General features: G+C 45.6%; 1 protein-coding gene across 6 annotated transcripts in view; it reads left to right on the top strand.

Annotated features, from left to right (window-relative positions):
• ADGRG1 (adhesion G protein-coupled receptor G1) overlaps positions 1-21033 on the top strand; it is a 526961-nt gene that overhangs the window by 424803 nt on the left and 81125 nt on the right. For 4 of the 6 annotated variants that reach the window (XM_086945009.1, XM_086945012.1, XM_086945011.1 and 1 more), the window contains one exon: positions 1397-5828. The exons of 1 other annotated variant lie outside the window; for it this stretch is intronic. In XM_086945009.1, the coding sequence (XP_086801135.1) occupies positions 1397-1515 (119 nt within the window). In that variant the 3' untranslated portion in view covers positions 1516-5828. Of the gene's footprint in view, positions 1-1396; positions 5829-21033 lie in introns of those variants that run through there. One more of the 6 variants, XR_015302413.1, reaches the window with a different exon arrangement.

Here is a 21033-nt window from a genome sequence, read left to right as displayed (position 1 = left end):
GGCCCGATGTAGGTAATCCCAGATTACCGATTCTTAAATACCGAATCATACAGATTCAGTATTTCAGAACAGGCAAATGTGATGTAGGTAATTTTACCGAAAAAATTACAGAATCTGTAAGTTTCGGTAATTACCGATTCGGTAATTGCCATTCATTCCTATGGGCCTGGTGGCCCATAGGAATGAATGTCAATTACCGAATCGGTAAATACCGATTCGGTAATTGGGGGAAACATTGAAGGGTGGCAGGGTGTCACTTTGACACCCTGTTGCACCCCTCAATTTTGCATGGGTGCACATGTTGCAGACATACATGCCATGTCTGCAACATGGCAGTGTAGGAAAAGCAAAAAAAATGCTTTATAAAGGGTTTTCATTATTTACCACCAACTTCTAGTTGGTGGTAAATAACGAATCCTTAACTGAAGAATGCACTAACTTAAGTGCTTCCTACATCCTGGATTCGGTATTTTACCGAATCGGTATGTTAAGAATTCGGTATTTTACTGAATCCTTAAATTACCGATTCGGTAAAATACCGATTCCTTAAAAAATGTCACCTACATCTGGAAAGCCCAATACCGGTCGGTAACGGCCGAAATTCGGTCATTTCGGCCATTACCGACCGGTATTGGGCGACCTACATCTGGCCCCTGATCTTTTGTGCATCGTTAAACTTTAAAAGAGAAGCCTGGTGGAAAGTCCTCCTTCGTACAAGTGGGCAGGTGATAAGCAGGTATTGTTTATTTTCTATGAGACCCAGATCATATTGTTGACAGACGCTGTTCTCATCCGAGTTTGGGGTGTTCTCTACCAGCCTTGTTCACTCCCTACTGTTTGATTGCTGACCCATCTTTGGACATGAGATGCCTCTGTTTGAGATTTTCACTGACCATATTCTTTATCAGGCCTCTGTCAAGGCTTGCTGAACAGAAGGTGACAAAGCCCTCCAACCATGCTTTGTGGAGTTGGTATGAGTGGTCGGACAGGTTTAGTGCTACTAATCTTAGCTGGATGGTTCTGCTTGGGAGGTTTATTATTGTTCCTGGTTTCAGTGCCTTTCCCGGTTTTAAATTTTCAATTCCTATAAGTATTTCATTGCCACTGGTGCCTCTGGGGAGGGGGGAATTGAAAGTCTTTAGTTCCATATTCCAGTTTCTCCCACTTTTCTATTACTCCCATCTTGGAACGTGTTATCTTTTCTATATTCATCTTCTTTTCTTCCTTCAGCTCCTGTATCTACTCGGTCTCTCTTTTCTACTCCACTATCTTCCTTCTCTGTTCTTCCTCTTCTTCTCTTTCTCTGATCCCAGCCAGCTACTTTCTTCTTTGTTCTCAGTCAGTATTCCTTCTTACTCCTAATAGTATATTCTTTCTCCCTTTCCGCTGTCTGCAGGTTGCTTCATCTTCGTGTGGTACCGAGTGATGCGGCGCCAGGCCCAGCGTTCAGAGTCCTCACAGGTCACCACTGATAGCATCAGACCACAGTCCAGTATCCGCTTGACAGAAGAGTGAGATCTTCACCTCATCTTTTGTTATCAGGACGATCTCAGTTGAAAGGGCTTTATCTTGTATCCCCTGGAACAAGGAGTGGACACAACTACAATTCTGCTCATAATGTGGAATGTCAAGAGAAGAGCTAGTTTTCACTGAGCTATGGCAAATTGAATGTTCAGTCGAGAAACAATACTGGGCTTCCTGCAAGGTCTAGAAGCTGCCGGGTGGCAAAATCAAAAACCAACTGTCTCCACAGATGGAACCTGATAGACACCCTGCTTCAACCATAGCTGCCATGGCATGAACAACCTGCACTGCACATAGCCACCATCTCATCAACCAACCTGTTTCAGAGCTGGCATCTCATGAACTTCCTGCTACTACCTGGACTGTCATTTCATGATGAACCAGCTCTATCCAGAGCGGACATCTCAATGAACGCTTGCTTCAGCCAGAGTCAACATCTCATTGACAACCTGCTCCACACTGAGCCAACATCTCATGGACAATATGCTGCACCCAGGAATATATTCTCATGGGAACTAGGATCCACACTGAGCTGGCAATCATGGCACTCCCTGGGCCTCCCAGGGGTAATATCTGATCGACGCCCTGCTCCATGCACTTCATGGAGAGAATCTTCCCACTGAAAGCTGGCATCTCATCTGCAACTCAAGGGCACAACCAGAGCTTGAATTTCATGAATACCTTGCATTCTGGAGAGCAGGCCTCTCAAAGACACCTTGTTCCACCCAAAGCTGGAATTTCTTGGGCACCCCTTTTAACTCAGAACTGGCTCCTCATTACTCTCTGCTACATCAGAGTAGACTCATGAGGATCCTTCTCCGACGAGAGCTGGTATTTTACTTACTTCTGGTTTCCACAGTGCTCCAGCTAGAACCGATATCTCACAAACCTGCTGAGCGCTCTCCTCCAGGGCACACTGCTTCATGCAGAGGGGACACATCATAGATCTCTACTACATTCAGAGTGGGCATCTCATGAACCCTACTCAATGCAGAATGGACATCTCGAGGACTCCTTTCTCCACCTCTAGAAGGACATCTTGTTTCATCCAGAGCTTGTATCTTATGGACACCTTGTGTAACTCTTTGCTATAAGCGGGGGTCCTAAATGGGCACTCTGTTCCACATATGAACACACTACCGCCCCCAGTAAGGGCCACATATGGGCACCTTGCACAACAGGGAGTAGGCAGTGCACCAACACTGCTCCACCCAGAGCCGTCATTCCATGGCTTACCTGATGCACAAAGTAGAATCTCATAGAAATCCGATTGATACCGGGATCCACCTAAACTGGAGATCTAATAAATGCCCCACCTACATACCAGCAGGGAATACCACTGGAACCAACTAATTATAACTTGATCTAAGTAGTCCTGGATATGGCCTGTAATGACAAGATAGAGTTTCTATGCACTCTAAATAACAGGTGTCACTATAACCCAATTTAAAGGTACTCAATATACTAACCCATGGAAGGATGAGTCAGACTGCCTGGACTCAAATTCATGTCTTGGAAATCACTGCTTGCTTATCAATGAGCATTCAGCTCACTGAGCCATACTCTTTTGTTAAGGTTTCAATCACAAACATACTGAAGATCAAGTAGTGAGATCGCTTTCAGATTACCCAGTCTCTTTCAGGTGTTTCAGCTACTAGAAGTCACACTCTCTCACTGGATGAGGTTCAAGTATCTCTCTGTTTATTATTATTTTTATTTATTTTTGTTACCATGTGAACTGCCGTGATGGTTGAAGGCAATACTGGTTCCCACGCTCCTTATGAAGGCTGGAAAGCAGAAATGCAGACCAACGCTGACAGCAGACCAATGCATTGGTTATCACTGAAGCTCCACGGAGGGGCAGACCACAGCTAGGCAACACAAGCACTACTTCCTCCTGCAAGGCACAACTACCCTTGAGCCATCTGCTTCCTTCACCTCACTCTAGAGACCACTGGATCCCATCCCACTATTAGCAATGCTTCTGTCAGTCAAGCACAGATCAGCAACAAATGGGAAGTCCTCTTGTCATGCACTGAAAGAGCAGTTGGTTGCTTGGCTACATAGGACAACAATTGCAGGCTCAAGTCCTGCTGATATGCTTCAATCACAGTTAATATGGTTTCACACTGGCTGGCAAGACTGCCCTCTTCTCGATAGATGCACGATGGTACATGTAGTCCCAAACCGTCTTTACGCACATTGCACACATGGTTGCTTGCCTAGTGCTTGGTGACCCTTGACTCAATTCATACTTTTAGTATTCTTCAGAAGGTGGGCGGGGGCAATGCGTCACCTCTGTATTATTCACGGGTAAGTGCCAGCACAAGTCCCAGGTACTAACCATTTGCTCCAGAAAGCACATCTTAAGCTCCCTTGATGAGCAGAAGCCTGCTGTCAATCAAAATGGGCGGGGCCACATACCAGCTGTTGCTATGGTTAAATATCTTGATCCATTACAGTCCTTTGCATTCCTACTAGTGATCTTCACAGAACAGAGCTAATACTAAATTGTTCTGTCAGCTTACCTCCTGCACAGGCAACATGACCACGTTTTACAAACCGGGCGCCAGGCCTGAATCCTACCCAGTTCTGGATTGCTACACCTCAAGCAGTAAACTTTTGTAGCACAGACTTTATAACAAGATGTCCATCCAAATTACAGAAAATAGTTTGTGGCTATACTGCATTATTTTATTACCAATACTATTCTGCGGAGTACAGGCACTTGCTTAGTAAGCCCGAACAGGTTAACAAAAGTACCAAGCCGTTGAAAATACACAGCATAAACTGACCATTTACCCTGTAGGGAAATAATTGGGCAGCTGAGACAATAATGCCCCAGGCATACTGCAAGGCCTACAATTGGGATGGAAAAATACTCCCACTTCGTCCCTCATTTCACCGCCAAGGGTTAAAGAAAATAATAAGCTAGATAGGAAACATTTGCTTGTTTCCGGGGGGGTAGGGGGGTGGGGGTCAGAATGGTCGAAGTGAATGGGAAGAGATGATACACCACAAACTCAGGAGGCACCCACCAGCCCACACCCATAACTGTGACGTCACCGACAGTGATCAACCTGTGACTATTGGCAGCTCTCTTGTGACTTAGCTCGTTACATCCTCCTTGTTGGCCGAATCCTCTTATACTTCTGGCCCCCTTGTCAAAACCTGGGTACATTCAATTGTGCGTGCCTCAAGGGCTTATATTTACAGCTGCCCTACAGACCGCCTCTGACTTTCCTTAGTTAAGAAAAGGGCGAATTCAGGGATCAAGGTTACCAGAGGGGTATATTCGCAGAAGAGCCCAAGTGTGAGTAGCATGCATGCTGAGCTGCTGAAGGAGTGGGTCGGGTGCCCCTTTATCCCTGCTTCCAGCTACATCCCTAGGGTTGATACAATCGCTGGGTAGCAACGGTTTTGCCAAAAGAAATGAACACTTTGAAAAGTCACCATTTGAAGGTACGATAGATGGTTACAGCAATAAGTCTCTACAACATGAAAAACTGCTTAGTGCAACACTACTAAATTTCCTTTCGCAGAGAAGCCTGATGGCAGAGCTAATGGATAGAACCGAGCCCGCCTGCCCTCCCCTACAATCCTCCGTTAACCTATTCATGAACCCTACTCACATACATGTTAGCGCTGTTAGCACAAAGGGTAAAGGCGGGGGTTGTTCAGGCAGATGAAGGCACTGCAGCACCTATAACCTGGAGTCCTGACGCTATCATCAAAAAGCAGGGCACCCTAGGGCTCGGGGTACCAATGTCTCCATGATTATACCTTCTCTGTGTTTCGGTACTTCAATGGCCCTTTTTCTGTTTCCCTGTAATGTGCATTCTCGTAAGCTTCACAGATATGCATAGCATTCTATTTGTCTATTGATAAGGGTGTCCAGAAGGGCTGGAATCCTTGTAGTTGCTGCACAAAAGCACAAAAAAGTGATTTTTCTACCCAAACTGCCTAAGAATGTGCTTTGGGCTAGCCACAACAAGTCTGAGAAGACTTTAAACATGCAGCACAATAGGGTCCTTAAAGTCACAGCACATGATTACTCTTGCAAGAGAGTGATGGTCATGTGCAAACCAGACATTATCCATACTGTGTAACAGGACTGTAGGTACACCAGCTTGCATGTTAACTTTTTTAAAAATATATATTATGTTGTATATATTATGAGAGAATAGTATTAAGTGTATATTTTGAGGTGTATATTGTGATGTACATATTCTTGAGCCGTGATCATTTGCATATGGCTAGAAAGCTCAACTGTATAGCGGATAATAAAGTGCACTCTCTCTAAAGACCATGACTACATCTTAATTTAATTTCAGTTTTATTACAATTTGTACATAAGCATAAGCTCCTCCAAGACAAGCCAAATCATATTCTGCCACATCTATATTAGACAAGTCAGCAGCAGCAAACTGCATCTACTCGTGAGCGATGACCTCTGCAACAAATGCTTGGAATTGTCTTTATTCAAAGGCATTCCTACACTGTATCAATAGTCTAGTTATATAGTTTATCAGGGCCTCATCATTCCAAATCCCCATCATCAGAACTTAGACATTGAGATATATCTGGATCCTCAAAACGTTGGTCAATTTTACTCCTACATTATTTCAGAATTCCTGGTTCTCGGGACACTGGTACATTATACGAAAAGGGCAGTAGCCTGTCCACAGCCTCCTTCAAGTCCTCTATTGTTCTTTCCAACCTTTGTAATTGTGTACACGTGTAATACATCCTGTAAAAAAAATCTTTAATTGCACCACTCTGAACCTTATCCTAAAGAAACTGCCTAGGTTGGGATTGTGATTTTTCCATTTTGTCTCACTAAGTGGGTCCCAATCCCTCTTCTATTCTTTAAATAAATAAAAAAACTGACCCAGTGTGTCTGAGGAATTTATAATGAGTGTTCTATGTATTAGGGACATTGCTATCTTTGCCAAAGATTTGGTCAAAAAAAGGACAGAGTTCTCCACCAAGCAGCTGGCCTCGCCACCCGTCATATTAGGAGTTTCCCACTGGGCTGGTGGTTTCGCAGAGACATGACAGCTAACGTTTCACTGCTGTGTTGCTTCACTGAATGGACATTCTCACCCCAGAACATGAATTAGTCAGTCGGGCATAATTTTAAAAATATATATATTTTGCAGTTGGGTATAGTTCGAACCAGACCGAAAGCATTACACTGCTTTACATGTTCAACAGGGACCGGACACAAGGGCACAATCACCCATGGCACAATATTTGACCTAATTTACTGCCTTTCCACCAACTTGCACATGGCGGTGAGTCCGCCAGGAAAAGATCAGCAGAAAGGCAGGTCATGATTAGCCCAGCGGGAAGCTTGGTGGGAACCCCTCCATGGGCTACCTCTGCCTCTCCTGCCGCCGGAGGAGCAAAAGTATTGGTGGTGGCAGCAGTCTTGTGGTCATGTCACCGCACAGATTGTAATCGGGTGGTCAGACCGCTGAGGTGGCAGCAGTCGGACTGCCGAAAACACAATGGCAGAACACATCCCGCCATCATTGTAATCCAGCCTTAAAATATCAGCATCATCTGTCATGTTTTTTTTTCAAGACCTATATGCTATAAATATCAAAATGTCTGAGTCTTTCAAGTGCAAAATCAAAACACAGTAGTTCTAATACCTTTATCCCTACAAGACCATCAACATCATGTGACTTTGAATTCCTGATCAGATCCCACTTTTGGATTCACTCAAGGTCTAATAGATTGTTCCTGGTCAAAAAAGTGGATGTGGGATGAGGTTCTCTAGATAAGACTGCTCTTCAGTAAAATTTGGTCTTTGCTGAGCCAATGATCTTTAGATTATAACAGCGGTCTGGACTGTGGTCCGCATGTTTCTGTAGGTGCAAAACAAATTTCAGCATTTTAATATAAATGCAGTTTATACACAATCAATACAGTATCCGCTTCATTGAAGGTGATATATGTGTAGCCACTGGCTCCTGCAATTATACGGATCACCAAGTTTGTGATGTTTAGACAAGTTTGTAAATGTCTGGATGCAAGCATGTCTGTTTGCATTGTTCTGAGAATGTGTGTACATCTGGTATCCATTGAGTGTTGGAGAAGTCTTGCAGAATGAAATCACAAAATGGTTTTACCCGTAGAGCCTAGACTTTTAGGTATGTTGTACCACAACTGAAAAAGCCCAAAAGTGATTGGAGCTTTTTGATTGTATTTGGGGGTTGTTGGAGTGCACATTTCTCCAAGAAATGTGAAGTTAAGTGTTTGCCTTCATTTGATAACTCGTATCCCAAGAACAGGACTCAGAGATGGGCAATTTTTGTTTTTTAGAAATTGAATTTGCAGCCTTGTTCAGCAAAATCTACAACTATGCATTCTACTCTGGCTAGATGTGTGTTTAAGTCATCATCCGTAAGGTATATGTCATTGACAAAGGACATTGCCTGTGTAATTTAAATTACCCCAGTATTGGAACTTTCATAGATTCCCATGCTTTGTATCATTCCCCGTCGTCGGAATGGGAGTCTCGGTAACAAAAATACCATAGCTGTAGGTACAAAAGACAATGGAAAAAGGCCTAGGCCTCATTACCTTTTGTAGCATATCACCCTCTTTGTGTAAAAGAGACCAAACTTTGGCCTCAGCCAATCAGAAGTGCCTCACCACTTAGAACCTTCCTGAAGGAACCTCAGAGCCTCAGATTTTCTACCGCACGTTGTGCTAGGGAGTCTCCTTTGAGCTCTGCTGAACTTCTACTCTTCTAAAGGATTTCTTCCGGTTTTTTCTACAGGATTTTCATCAGGATCTTTCAGTTTCTCTTCAGGATTGTTGCTGCCTGACAGGATGTCGGAAATTGAGAAGAAAAAAGCACTTTTCAAGCCTTATTCCTCCTGTGGCAGGAAAAGGCTTTTTGTGGAGGATAAGCATAAGGACTGCATTTACTGCCTCTATCCTGACCACCAGGTGGCTACCTGTGCAATCTGTTGCTCTTTTTCTGCCAAGACCCTCCGGGACCGTGAGGGTAGGCTCCTGACATGGCTGCAAAGGCTTAAATCAAGGAAGCGGCAGAGTCCTCACCGTCGACGGAGAAACTAAAGGCGCCGACGACGAAGGTACCAGCTTCACAGGTGTCGACGAAGGAGCCGTCGACGACGAAAGCCCCGTCGACGCCCAAAGTCCAGTCGACGACGAAGGCCCCGTCGACGTCGAAGACTCAGTCGACGTCGAAGACTCAGTCGACGACGAAGGCCCCGTCGACGTCGAAGGCCCCGTCGACGACGAAAGCCCCGTCGTCGACGATGACAACGGTGTCGACGACGAGAGTCCCGTCGACGGTGTCGACGACTGCGGTCTCGTCGACGAGGGCGTCGACGACTACTACGGTGACTATGACGACGGCTGGTGTGTCGACAGTTTCGTCGTCGAGGACGTCCACGACCCCTATCTCGACGGCGTATATACAACCGCCGACTACGGAACCCAGGATCTTGTCCACAGAAAAGCGTATCACCATTTCTGTGACGCGGATCACACCGGAGATGACCTCTCCAAGGACCGTGTCCCCTCTGCTACCAACAATGCTCCTGCAAGAGGGACAATCAGACAAAGATGACCAAGATGCATATAGCTATGCCAATAGTCCTTCGCAACTATTTGTCAAATGCCAGGACACTGACTCAGAGGGCGAATACACCCACGAAGAACATGGTCATAGTCAACAGCAGCAATCTGACCAGGAAATGGTTTCAGTGCCAACATCTTTCCTACAGGATCTACATAGGATGCTACAGGACTATAAGTCTAAGGCCAGTAGACCTTTGCCAAATACATCAACGCCTGCTACACCTTCAAGGATTCAGGCGTCGTTGGTGCCACCTACTCTCTCAGCTCCAACCTCTCCACAGCCTCAAGCAGCCGTCCCTCAGGATTCCTCTGGGTTACCAAGATCACATGACGTTGATGAATCCTCGGATGAGGATCAGCAGTCGGATCACGTCTCTAATCCCGACACGGAATATGATGAGTACGTTATTGACAAACCCGCATCACCAAATCCGGACCCGGCGGACTCCCCGCCAGCGGATATTGGAGGTTTCCATCAGCTAATGGAGAGAGCGGCGGCAAGATTTAAATTAGCAATGCCTAAAGTCACCACAGATTGTTTCTTATATGACTTTAAGGAACCCTTTCGAAAAACTGCCAGGTCTATTCCAATCGTGGATCACCTATGGAAAGAGGGCATAAAGACCATGACACACCCGGCGACGGTGGTGCCGGTGCTACCGCGTCTTGAAAAAAAGTACAAAGCGACCGATGATGCCCCAGCGGCCTTGACAGGTCATCCAAGACCAGACTCTGTGATCTCGCAGGCAGCGCAGAGGAAATCGTGCAACCCTTCAGCACCGCTGACAACTCCTCTGGACAAGGAAGGACGGAGGTTAGATAACGTGGGGAAAAGATTCTCAGCGATGGCAAGTTTGCTGGTGCGAGCAGCTAATGCCTTAGCCATCCTGGGTAGGTACGACCGTCAGCTCTGGTGCGATGTCTCCCCGTACCTTGACCAGCTGCCTCCTGAATCTATGTCGGAGGCAAAGAAAGTTTTGCAGGAGGGAGAAGCAACGTCGATGGAAATCATCGATTGTGCAATGGATATTGCAACTACGGCATTTCGTTCACTGGCTGGAGCAGCAGTGCTCCGTCGCCAAGGGTGGCTAAAAGCTACTTGGTTCCGACCAGAGGTCCAGAATAAAGTATTGGATCTCCCCTTTGATGGAGAAGCTCTATTCGGCAAACTCATTGACGACACCCTGCAAGATATTAAAAAGGACACAGAGACCGCTAGGTCTTTAGGAACACTTCAGTACAGGAAGTCCCCCTTCAAGGGCTCCAGAGGCAGGGGTGGTACTTACAGAGGATCCTTCCAGCAACAGCGTTATTCCAACACAGGATCCAGTTCCCAGCAGCACCGCCAATCTTACCAACAGCGGCAGGGCCAGTCTACCAACTACTCCAGGCCTTACGGTAAAGGAAAGCAAGGTGCGCGAGGACGAGATTCGTCCAAGCGCCAATAGCGGCCTCCTGGCTCTTCCTACTGGACCCTTCTCCAAGAAGTCATCAGTTGGAGGCAGGGTCACCAAATACCTTCACAACTGGTCCCTAATAACATCGGACCGTTGGGTGCTCAACATCATTCGGAAAGGGCATACCTTAGAGTTCACTCAAGTTCCGCCACCCAAGCCCCCGGCAGCCACTCCTTCAAAACACCAGCATCTTCTTCGGCTCGAAGTTCAACAAATGCTCCGAAAAGGGGCGATAGAGCCAGTCCCATCGAACCAAAGAAACCAGGGATTTTATTCCAGGTTCTTCCTGGTGAAGAAAACGCTCGACAAGTGGCGCCCCATTTTAGACCTCAGGGGGCTAAACACCTATCTAATTTCTCTGTCCTTCAGGATGGTGTCCCTCCAGGACATCTTGAAGCTGATCAACCCGGGGGATTACATGGCCACACTCGATCTCGAAGATGCCTATTTTCATGTTCCGATTCACCCAGCACACAGAAGGTTTCTGCGATTCACAGTAGCCAAGAGCCATTACCAATTCAGGGTTTTACCCTTTGGACTCCGCTCAGCCCCAAGAATATTCACGAAGGTGCTGGCTCCAGTAGCAGCTTTCCTGTGGAGGCACAAGTTTCAAGTCTTCCCCTATCTGGACGACTGGTTATTGAAAGCTCCGTCCAGAGAGGCAGCGCTACAGGCGGTTCAAGCATGTACCAATTTATTCCAAAATCTGGGTCTCACTCTAAACGACGAGAAATCTTGCCAGACCCCGTCCAGAAGAGCCCGGTTTCTGGGAGCCATCTTGGACTCAAGGCTTTCACGAGCATTTCCTACTCTGGAAAGGAGGTACAAATTACAGACGATGGCCCAAGACTTACAAACAAAAAAGTCTCTTTCAGTTCGCCGCTACAAGTCTCTGCTGGGAGAAATATCATTGTGTATTCCACTGATCCCACATTGCAGACTGAGGATGCGTCCCTTGCAGGAACAACTGGACAATCAATGGCGGCAAGTACACGGTTCCTTCGACGACAGAGTGGTTATCACTCCGGAGATGAAGAATGCGGCTCTATGGTGGACAGACCTAGACAACTTGTCCCAAGGCCTATCCTTCGCAAGCGACCCGTCTCCACAAGTGATAACGACGGACGCGTCGTTGGAAGGTTGGGGAGCAGTACTACAGGACCTTCATGTCAGTGGTCATTGGTCATCCCAGGAAAAATGCCTCCACATCAACCTGTTAGAACTCAGGGCGATACGTCTGGCTCTGCAAGCGTTTCTTCCTCGCCTGGAAGGTTCACAAGTGCTTATCAGGACGGACAACACCACGGCCATGCACTATGTGAACAAGGAAGGAGGGACCAGATCGCGCCCATTGTCACAAGAGGCCCAGCAGGTTTGGGAATGGGCGATCCGACACAAAATGTCCCTGATGGCAGAACACTTGCCGGGCGTCCTCAACGAACACGCCGACAGACTGAGCAGGTCATCCTCGGTCAGCCACGAATGGGAGTTGAATCAGGACGTCTTGGAACAAATCTTCAGCCGGTGGGGAAGACCGGACATCGACCTGTTTGCCATCCCGACCAACAAAAAATGCCGGTCTTACGCAAGCAGGCTTCCCCATCCAAATTCTCTGGGAAATGCCCTTTCGATACCCTGGTCGAAGACATTTGTCTACGCTTTTCCTCCCATTCCTCTGATACCGCGACTAATCAGGAAATTCAAGGTGGAACCGTGCAGGATGATCCTGATAGCCCCGGCTTGGCCGAGACAGTTCTGGTTCACGGAGCTCCATCTGTTGTCGATTGCTCCTCCTCTACCTCTCCAAATTCTGCCGGATCTTCTCACGATGTCCGAAGGACAGATTTTGCATCCAGACCCTCAGTCGTTACACCTGACTGCATGGCTCCTGAGCAGCGAGAATTTATGAATCTGCCATTATCAAACGAGGTTAGAGAAGTTTTGTCCCAAGCAAGGGCCCCTTCAACTAACAAAACTTACCGCCTTAAGTGGAAAAGATTCTGTTGTTGGTGTCGACAGCAACACATTGATCCATTCAATTCCAAACCTCATCAGGTCCTCCCTTACCTACTGTCCTTGGCCAAGTCTGGTCTAGCCCATTCATCAATTAAGGTCCATTTGGCTGCTTTGTCACGATTCAGGAGGACAGAATCTGGGCCTTCATTATGGTCTTCGAGAATAATCAAACAATTTCTTAAGGGCCTGTTCAGGGTCTATCCACCGGTGAGACCGCCTCCTCCAACATGGCATTTAAATCTGGTCCTTTCTCAGCTCATGGAGGACCCTTATGAACCAGTCCATCGTTCTGACATCAAATACCTTTCGTGGAAATTGGCTCTTCTCCTCGCTCTCACGTCGGCTCGGCGTGTAGGGGAGTTACAGGCCTTGACCATTCAAGAACCTTTCCTTCAATTCAAGAGGAACACTGTCATCATGAGGACTAACCCTAGGTTCATGCCAAAGGTTCCCTCGGATTTCCATTTGAATGAACCGGTCATTCTGAAAAAATGTTTTCCTCAGCCTTCCACACCAGCGGAAAAAGCATTGCATTCGTTGGATGTGCAACGATGCTTGAAGTTTTACTTACAACGTACTAAGGATTTTCGAAAATCTACTCAACTGTTTGTGGCCTTCGGGGGACCGAGTAAAGGCCTTCCACTATCCAAACAGGGTGTTTCAAGGTGGATCACAAGCGCTATATTACATTGTCACAGGACTGCTGGTAAACCTCTGACTGGAAAGATACGAGCGCATTCCACAAGATCTGTGGCTTCCTCCACGGCACTCTTCGCAGGGGTGCAAATTAAGGATATCTGCAGAGCTGCAACCTGGAGCAGCGTCCACACCTTTACCAAGCACTACTGCTTGGAATCTCTGCAACAGGAGGATGCAGCAGTAGGACAGGCTGTCCTGAGGAACCTCTTCCACTAATGGTGAGCTTTCCTTTCTTCCCACCTTCCATTTTTCACATTTTGTATCTAATGTCATATTCTCTATTGCTATTATTTACAATGCAAAATGTGATTGTCTAGCTAACTGCTTACTACTCTGATACAAAGCATGGGAATCTATGAAAGTTCCAATACTGGGGTAAGAAAACAAGTTACTTACCTGTAACTTTAGTTCCCCAGTATTTGTAACTTTCATAGATTCCCATGCGCCCACCCACCTCCCCGGGGAAAGCTCAGCCTACAGCACAGGTGGTGTCTCAGTACACAACGGCTACAAAAATCTGAGGCTCTGAGGTTCCTTCAGGAAGGTTCTAAGTGGTGAGGCACTTCTGATTGGCTGAGGCCAAAGTTTGGTCTCTTTTACACAAAGAGGGTGATATGCTACAAAAGGTAATGAGGCCTAGGCCTTTTTCCATTGTCTTTTGTACCTACAGCTATGGTATTTTTGTTACCGAGACTCCCATTCCGACGACGGGGAATGATACAAAGCATGGGAATCTATGAAAGTTACCAATACTGGGGAACTAAACTTACAGGTAAGTAACTTGTTTTCTTTTACAAGAAATTGATACTGATGCAGAGGACAGACCAGGGCTGTATTTATACCCCTGAGGGAGTTGACAGATTTTTTTCTGAAGCCCTATTGCGGTGAATGCTGTGAAATCCCTGCTTTCAGATGCTATGTTTTGGCAGCAAAAGCCATTTCAAATATCCAATGTTGTTTTGTATTTTTTTTACTCTATGTTGTTCATTAATGCTGCATTGTCTGAATTTTGTACTGCAAATGTGTACGCCTGTTTAAATTTCTGTAGTCTAAGACTAAGTGATAGTAATGGTCTGGTTTCACTACTGAAAACAAAGGATTGCTCATTGGTGAGATACAAGACTCAGTGATGTCTTGATATTCTAGCTGTTTTTAGAATTTCTCTAACTAGAGCTTTAGCTTCATGCTTAAATGGATATTGTGGTTGCACTTGCCGTCTAGACCTTTTAGGTATTGTGTGGTATGGTGGGTCTTTATCCCAGCCAACATGATTGTGGTATAATGCTGGGGCTTATGTGAGCCCACTCAATGCCATACGCTTGTTTAACTGCTTCAGGAACAGGGATCAAGAAATATGGTATTATAATATCTTCCCCTTGTGGGACTTTCCATACAAACTCAAGTGGCCAATCCCTTTAAGCCAGGCGAATGTCTTAAGTAAGTGTTACATTTTCCCAAACAATTACTTTAATGATACAAGGTATATCACCTTCAATTTGGATATCCAAATCAAAGAATCTGTCTGGAGAGCTAACCCACTGATCTGGTGTTTCCACTTGAATAAAATCATTAGTTGCTCTTGTCACCAGAAACTCTTGATGGGTCTGGAAGACTATAGTGACCTCTGCTGCACTGTCTAGCAGTGTAAGTACCCACTCCTTGTTCCGAAGATTTTGATGTGTGGTATATTTAACAGAAATTCCTGCCACTCTCTTCTTTTTGAATTGAGGCTTTAGTTGTGTAAGTTTCTTTTCCTTTTTTATGATGTCAGACAAGCGCTGTGAGTCCTTTCTTGGTTCCATGTAGTCTTCTGGGCTGTGGTCTGATCAGCCTACTCTCTCTGAGCATTTATTGGGTGATCAATATACTGATACTAACCGGGCTTCTTAACGGTTCCACAGGTTTTAGCGCTTTTAGTAGACTCCGGTTGTGGAGATCCACCCCATGACTTTCTTTACTATATTGTTCTGTTTATCCCAGTGTTTCTGGAAGACTCAGGTGCCTGTTTAGAGTTATTCCTATCAGAATTACACTAAAAGTAGTTTTGTATTTCTTATGGCTCATAAATTATCTCAACCTATAGATTTCAGCAATCATTTTTGGTAATTTGCGTTCTTGATCCGCTAACCGAACCTGCACGAGGCGTAGGCATACTGCCAATGCTGCTTCTTTCCCTTTAATGTTAATTAAAATAATTGAGGTGACTGTGGCATAGTTGCCAATAAGTTTCATCCCCAAATTCACAACAGGGGCAATCCCATATTAATTTTGAATCTGTTTTAGCACTTTGGGCCAAACAGCTATTGATGGTGTACCATGTGTTATGGTATATATTGCAGCAAAAACTGTGCCCCATACAGCACATTCATCTACCAGGGAAACCATCCCTAGTGGTAGGCACTGCTTGAGGCTGGTTTGTTTTTTGTGCAACCCAGAATGGAATTTTCTCCCATCTGGTGGGAACCTTACCCATTATAGAATTTATAGTCAATTGGCTAATTGCAGGTACTGCCATATGTGGCTGCACAGCTTGAGCAGCCCTCGCTGGGGTTGGTGTTATTGTTTCCATAACGAACTGTGTTAGTCGCCTAACTAGACCAAAGTATAGGGTATGTTGTTCTGCAACTGTTAATGAATCAAAAGTTGGGTATGGTGTATAGCCGGCTAGGACTGGACAAGTCGCTAAATCATTACTGAGGAGACCCAACCTTACATTGTTTAGTACATATGGTAGGGAGCCTTGAAATCAGTTTATAAGTTCCTTAAATGGTAATGGTATTTCTACATCTTCATAGGCTCTACATTGGCCAGTAGTTACATCTAAAATGTATGTGTTTAATGTTTGTGTTGGCTGTTGCTGAAGGAGATGTGACCAATGAATAGAATACCTCTTTTCTGTACTCTTTGTGGGGTCCGAGTCCATCCGTACCACCAGAGTATATTGGCCTAATTGCTAGCTAGCTCACAGTGCTCCTTCCGACCCGCTAACCATGACGGGCTACCAATTTGTGTCTGCAACCTCAGAACATGACCGCTATAATTCCCCAAAGAAATTGTGGAAACAAATCTATCCTTCCGTTTGTTACTCAGGTATGCCCAGAGGGAGACACAAGAAACGTACAAATTGGCTTTTCAAAATTTGTAGAAGCAATTTTATTCTGGTGTTACATAAAATATATATATAAGCGCTGCAAACAGAAGGAAACAAAGGATTGTTACCAGCATTACGAGAATGGTGAAGATAATAAACAATTCAAACCTCATGAGAATATTGCATCTTAATGCACATATGAATACTCCTACTCTAATCCTATCTACACTATTAAGAGCATAGTGAGAGTACAACGGATGAGAGAATAGTATTAAGTGTATATTTTGAGGTGTATATTGTGATGTACATATTCTTGTGAGCCGTGATAGTTTGCATTTGTCTAGAAAGCTCTACTGTATAGCTGATAATAAAGTGCATGCTCTCTAAAGACAATGACTACTTCATTTAATTTTGGAGAACCTGCCCCCACCCCCCAACCAGTGTATTACTTATCAGGCAGCCAGTCTGGTGTAGAGGAGGCCACCATCCATTGCAGGATTGAGATGGAGATCTGCTGATTCAAATCTCTGTGACAGCATCCGGGATAATCCGCGGAAGTGCTCCTCTGGCGCATAAAGCTCAGAGGCTTTTATACAATAAAACCACAGTTCTAATCACACTATGTCAGGGGTGCAGTGCTAATGAGCTTGTCTTTGCGATTCCAAGCTATCTCCAACTAGACAACTAAAAACAAGAATACCATGCTCAATGTTCTTAGCCTTGGACAGAGTGTACTAGGCAACTTGAAAATGTGCTTACTAGGAAATGTGCTGCCTGCTGAACTATTTATTAGTATGTTATCATATATGTGAAAAGCATGTACAAGGTTACCATTTAGAAAAGATGGCAAGTTTAAACATGTAACTAAAATGGCGATTTGTGCCCAGGCCCTGTTGAACCTTACAACGAAGGGGCCCCTTTCGTGAAAGAAAACTGAGTTTATTTTGACCTATTGCTCCTGAAAAATGAGTACCCACCAAATGTTTGGAATACATAGACAAGCTTGAGGGTAGAGCAGTGATTTCCAAACATTTTAGCACCACACCCCACTTAACTCCAATGGACACGAGGAGGGACACTTTTTTAATGTAACTAAAGCATTGTGTGGTAACACACTGTCATTTATAGACAGCACATAGGGCCTGATTCACAGAGACATTTACACTTTTGTGGAAGTTTATGAATGGTTGTTATTCACAAATGTATTTTACTAGTAGAATCTTTATGATTGTGGAGTCTCTGCATAGGAAAATATTGGACATTCCCATCTTTGTATGTGCGGAGACTCCAGAGTCATAACAATACTATTAGTAAAATACCTTTGTGAACAGTAAACAATTATAAACTTACATAAAAGTATAAGTTTACCTTTGTGAATCTTACCCTTACTGTTTTACTGATATAACTATATAATGCACAAATTATGTGGGGAAATCTGGTTTGTATAAATATGTATCATTTGTGCATCACCAGTTAAAATGTCTTGATTTGTTTTGTTCCTATTAAAATCTGTTTCCAGCACACTTCAGAATTACAGAACAATGTGCTTTATTATTGCTTTCCTAAATGCTGAATGAATACAGCTAATATACAGGTTTCTACATTTTGGTGTGTGTTGCAGAAAAAAAACAACAATACACTTTCCTGTACTCCAGCACGATTGTAACATAACTCACTTTAAAAACTCCTCTCACTTTGCAGTTGGTGAAAGAAAAGTAAACACCAATCTCATAAGCAGCAATTTGGCAGACTACATATCCTGTGGTTTCACCTCTGTGTTTGAAGCACCAAATGTGAAAGATAAACACAGAATTAAAAGGCACCTTCATTTATTGCTCAGACTTCTGCGACCCACCAAAAATCGTCTGGTAATCCCTAGTTTGGGAGGCACTGATGTATTCAGGGTCTAATATTTAAGTGTCTTGCCTACATACCAAGAAAGTCTATCTTTCCATCTATTATTTCAGTTAAAGCTTATAACCCAGGGATCCCCATGTATCCTGCAGACCAAAATCTCCACAGCCAGGGCAAATAGCGAAGACGAGTGGCATCTCTGCCTTGTACCTCATCTTAAACCAAATGCAGAAGGCAGAAATCTATTCACCCCATACTTTAACTTCTGGATATATAGAGAGTAGTTTGACCCAGGACAAGAACAATGATCCAAAGCCAATTTTCTCGAGTACTGAATAGGAAAAGCTATTCAACAGAGTCATACACCTTCTTGGGGTTTACAACGCTCGTCTCTACTGGTTCAATTTTGAGCACATTCGAGACAGCATTGTGGGTGTCAACTACTCCAATTGTTGACTTGCCAGGCATAGAGCCACAGTGGTCCAGATGTATAAATCTCACAGATCTCCCAAATTAATAAGTGGGTAGAACTTTAGGCAAGACTATCACCTTTATATGCAGCAATGAGATAGATCAATACTTGCTGCATTTGTCCTTGCGTTTCCCAAACTTGTAGTCAGTCATATTGTAGCCCTGCACACGTCTCCCGACTGCCTCAAAAAATTAACCTGATACTTACCTGAACTCATCATCCACCAGGTTTCAGTTTTTCGCCAAATATCTTTGGCAGTCTGTTTGGTTCTCCTGTTGCTATTGATTTTGGACATAGCCTCTCCCTTTACCACTCTTGTGTACACCTCTCATAATGCCCATTTCTTCCAGGAAAAAGTACTTTGTTACTTAAGACACATACTTCACAATTTCCCCATCTCTCAGTTCGCAGGTATTTAGGCTCCACCCCTAACTTTTTCTTTCCCCGAGGGTGGTGATCCACTTGCCAAAATTTTTCCCTATGTTCAAATAAGCATAGGTGATCATGTATGGTCATGAGTAATCTAGCTTAAAGTAGGTTTTATATGCCACAGAATAAAAGAATAATTGTTCCCTGTATCTGAAAGAAACAGTTAGTTATAGATTCCTTACCTTATAATTACCCCCAGGCCTCAGACTGGATCTGGAAAGTTTTTTTATCAGCAGTACTCCCTACGCGTCGGAAGGTGGCATCGGTCGACTCTGCGTTCGTCGTCAGGATGATATTGCAGTAGCTACATAGACGCTGCCCTTGCGCACTGACATCAGTTATTTCTTTTTCCGCACCAGCAAGCGAAGATCCGGATAGAGCAGTACCTCCAGTCACTTTTTGACTGGCTTCACCAGTTCTACCAAGTGAGGCGTGCCATCTTTGGGCAGCCTGACTCAGCTGGCGCTCCTTCGGGCCACGCGGACTCGGCTGGGACCCTGGACTTTTGGCATTGGCGGCTTCTGCCTCGGCACTGCAGGGTCCCCTTGGATCCAGGCCTGGATCCAGATTGGCGCCGGTCGGCCTTGTTACGCGCCCCCGGGTGCAGATTCCACTGGCACCACGCCCACCATTGGCATCTGCTGTGTCCACCACCGGCGTAGGCTGTGTCCTCAGTCGGCGTCGCCCCCGGCCTCCACCTCGAGGTAGACACAAAGTCGGACCGACGCCAACAGGTACTTTTGTGCCCATGTTCCACCTGGCTCTTTGAGACCAGATTGGCAGCCAGAGGCGGGTGAGGAGGACTGGGAGGGGTCTGGGGATCCTTTAACCAACCACTTGGTGTATGAGCAGGACTGGAGAGAAGAACTAGGGGATGTCAGTGGTTCGGATACCTTGCCAGACCTTGGCATGTCTCCTCCTACTGTGGCTACGGAGGAGGGAGCGTTATACGCAGTGGTGTTGTATAGGGCAGCAGAGGCTCTCCACCTCGAGCTACCTATGGTGTCAGTCAGGACTAACCTCTTGACAGAGGTGCTTCAACCGGAAGCAAGCTCTTCGGAGCCATTGCTGCCGTTTAATGAAGCCCTAACGGACAACCTTTTGGGCACCTGGTCCAGGCCCATCATGGGCTCCTGTGGACAGGATGAATGCCAGACGCCACAGCCCGGGGGACCCCACTTTCCTCTCCCAACATCCTACCCCTGAGAGCTTGGTAGTCCAAGCCTCTACGTCCAAGGGCGCAATCCCTCCCCCTGGACAGGGAATCCAAAAAGCTGGATCATCTTGGGAAGAAGATGTTTTCTTCCTCCAGCTTGGGATTGCGGTCGGTAAACACTGCATGTCTATTGGGCCGTTACACTCACTCTGTATGAGACATGGTTCTGAAAGTGCTGCCTCAGTGCCTGGAGGAGGCCCAGGCCATGCTCTCTTGAGCGATTGCCGAAGGGAAAGATGCAGCGATGTTTACCATCAGCAGTGGGCTGGATACAGACAACTCACTGGGCAGGACGATTTCCAAGTCAGTAGCCCGACGCTACGCCTGGTTGAGGTGGACTGGTTTCTCCGGGATGTCCAATCCACTCTTATGGAGATGCCCTTTGATGGCCTTCGCCTTTTCAGCGACAAGGCAGACAACACGCTGGAGTGCTCTAAGGACTCTCGGGCTCTGGCCAGGTCCTTGGGCCTCTCCACCACCCAACCTGTGCAGTCTGCCTTTTGCCTCTTTCATGGCTACGGAAGGGGTGACGAACCACGTCCCAGCCAGAGCCACAGCCCAGCACAAGCTGTTCAGCCTCTGCGCAGCTGGGGATGTGGGAACCAGCGCCATGGTTCTGGGGGCCAGCGAGTGGGCCAGTCCACCACAG

The sequence above is a fragment of the Lissotriton vulgaris genome, chromosome 12 (assembly GCF_964263255.1).
Source record: "Lissotriton vulgaris chromosome 12, aLisVul1.2, whole genome shotgun sequence".
Classification (NCBI taxonomy): Eukaryota; Metazoa; Chordata; class Amphibia; order Caudata; family Salamandridae; genus Lissotriton; species Lissotriton vulgaris.
This window is presented reverse-complemented; position numbering and strand designations above follow the sequence as displayed.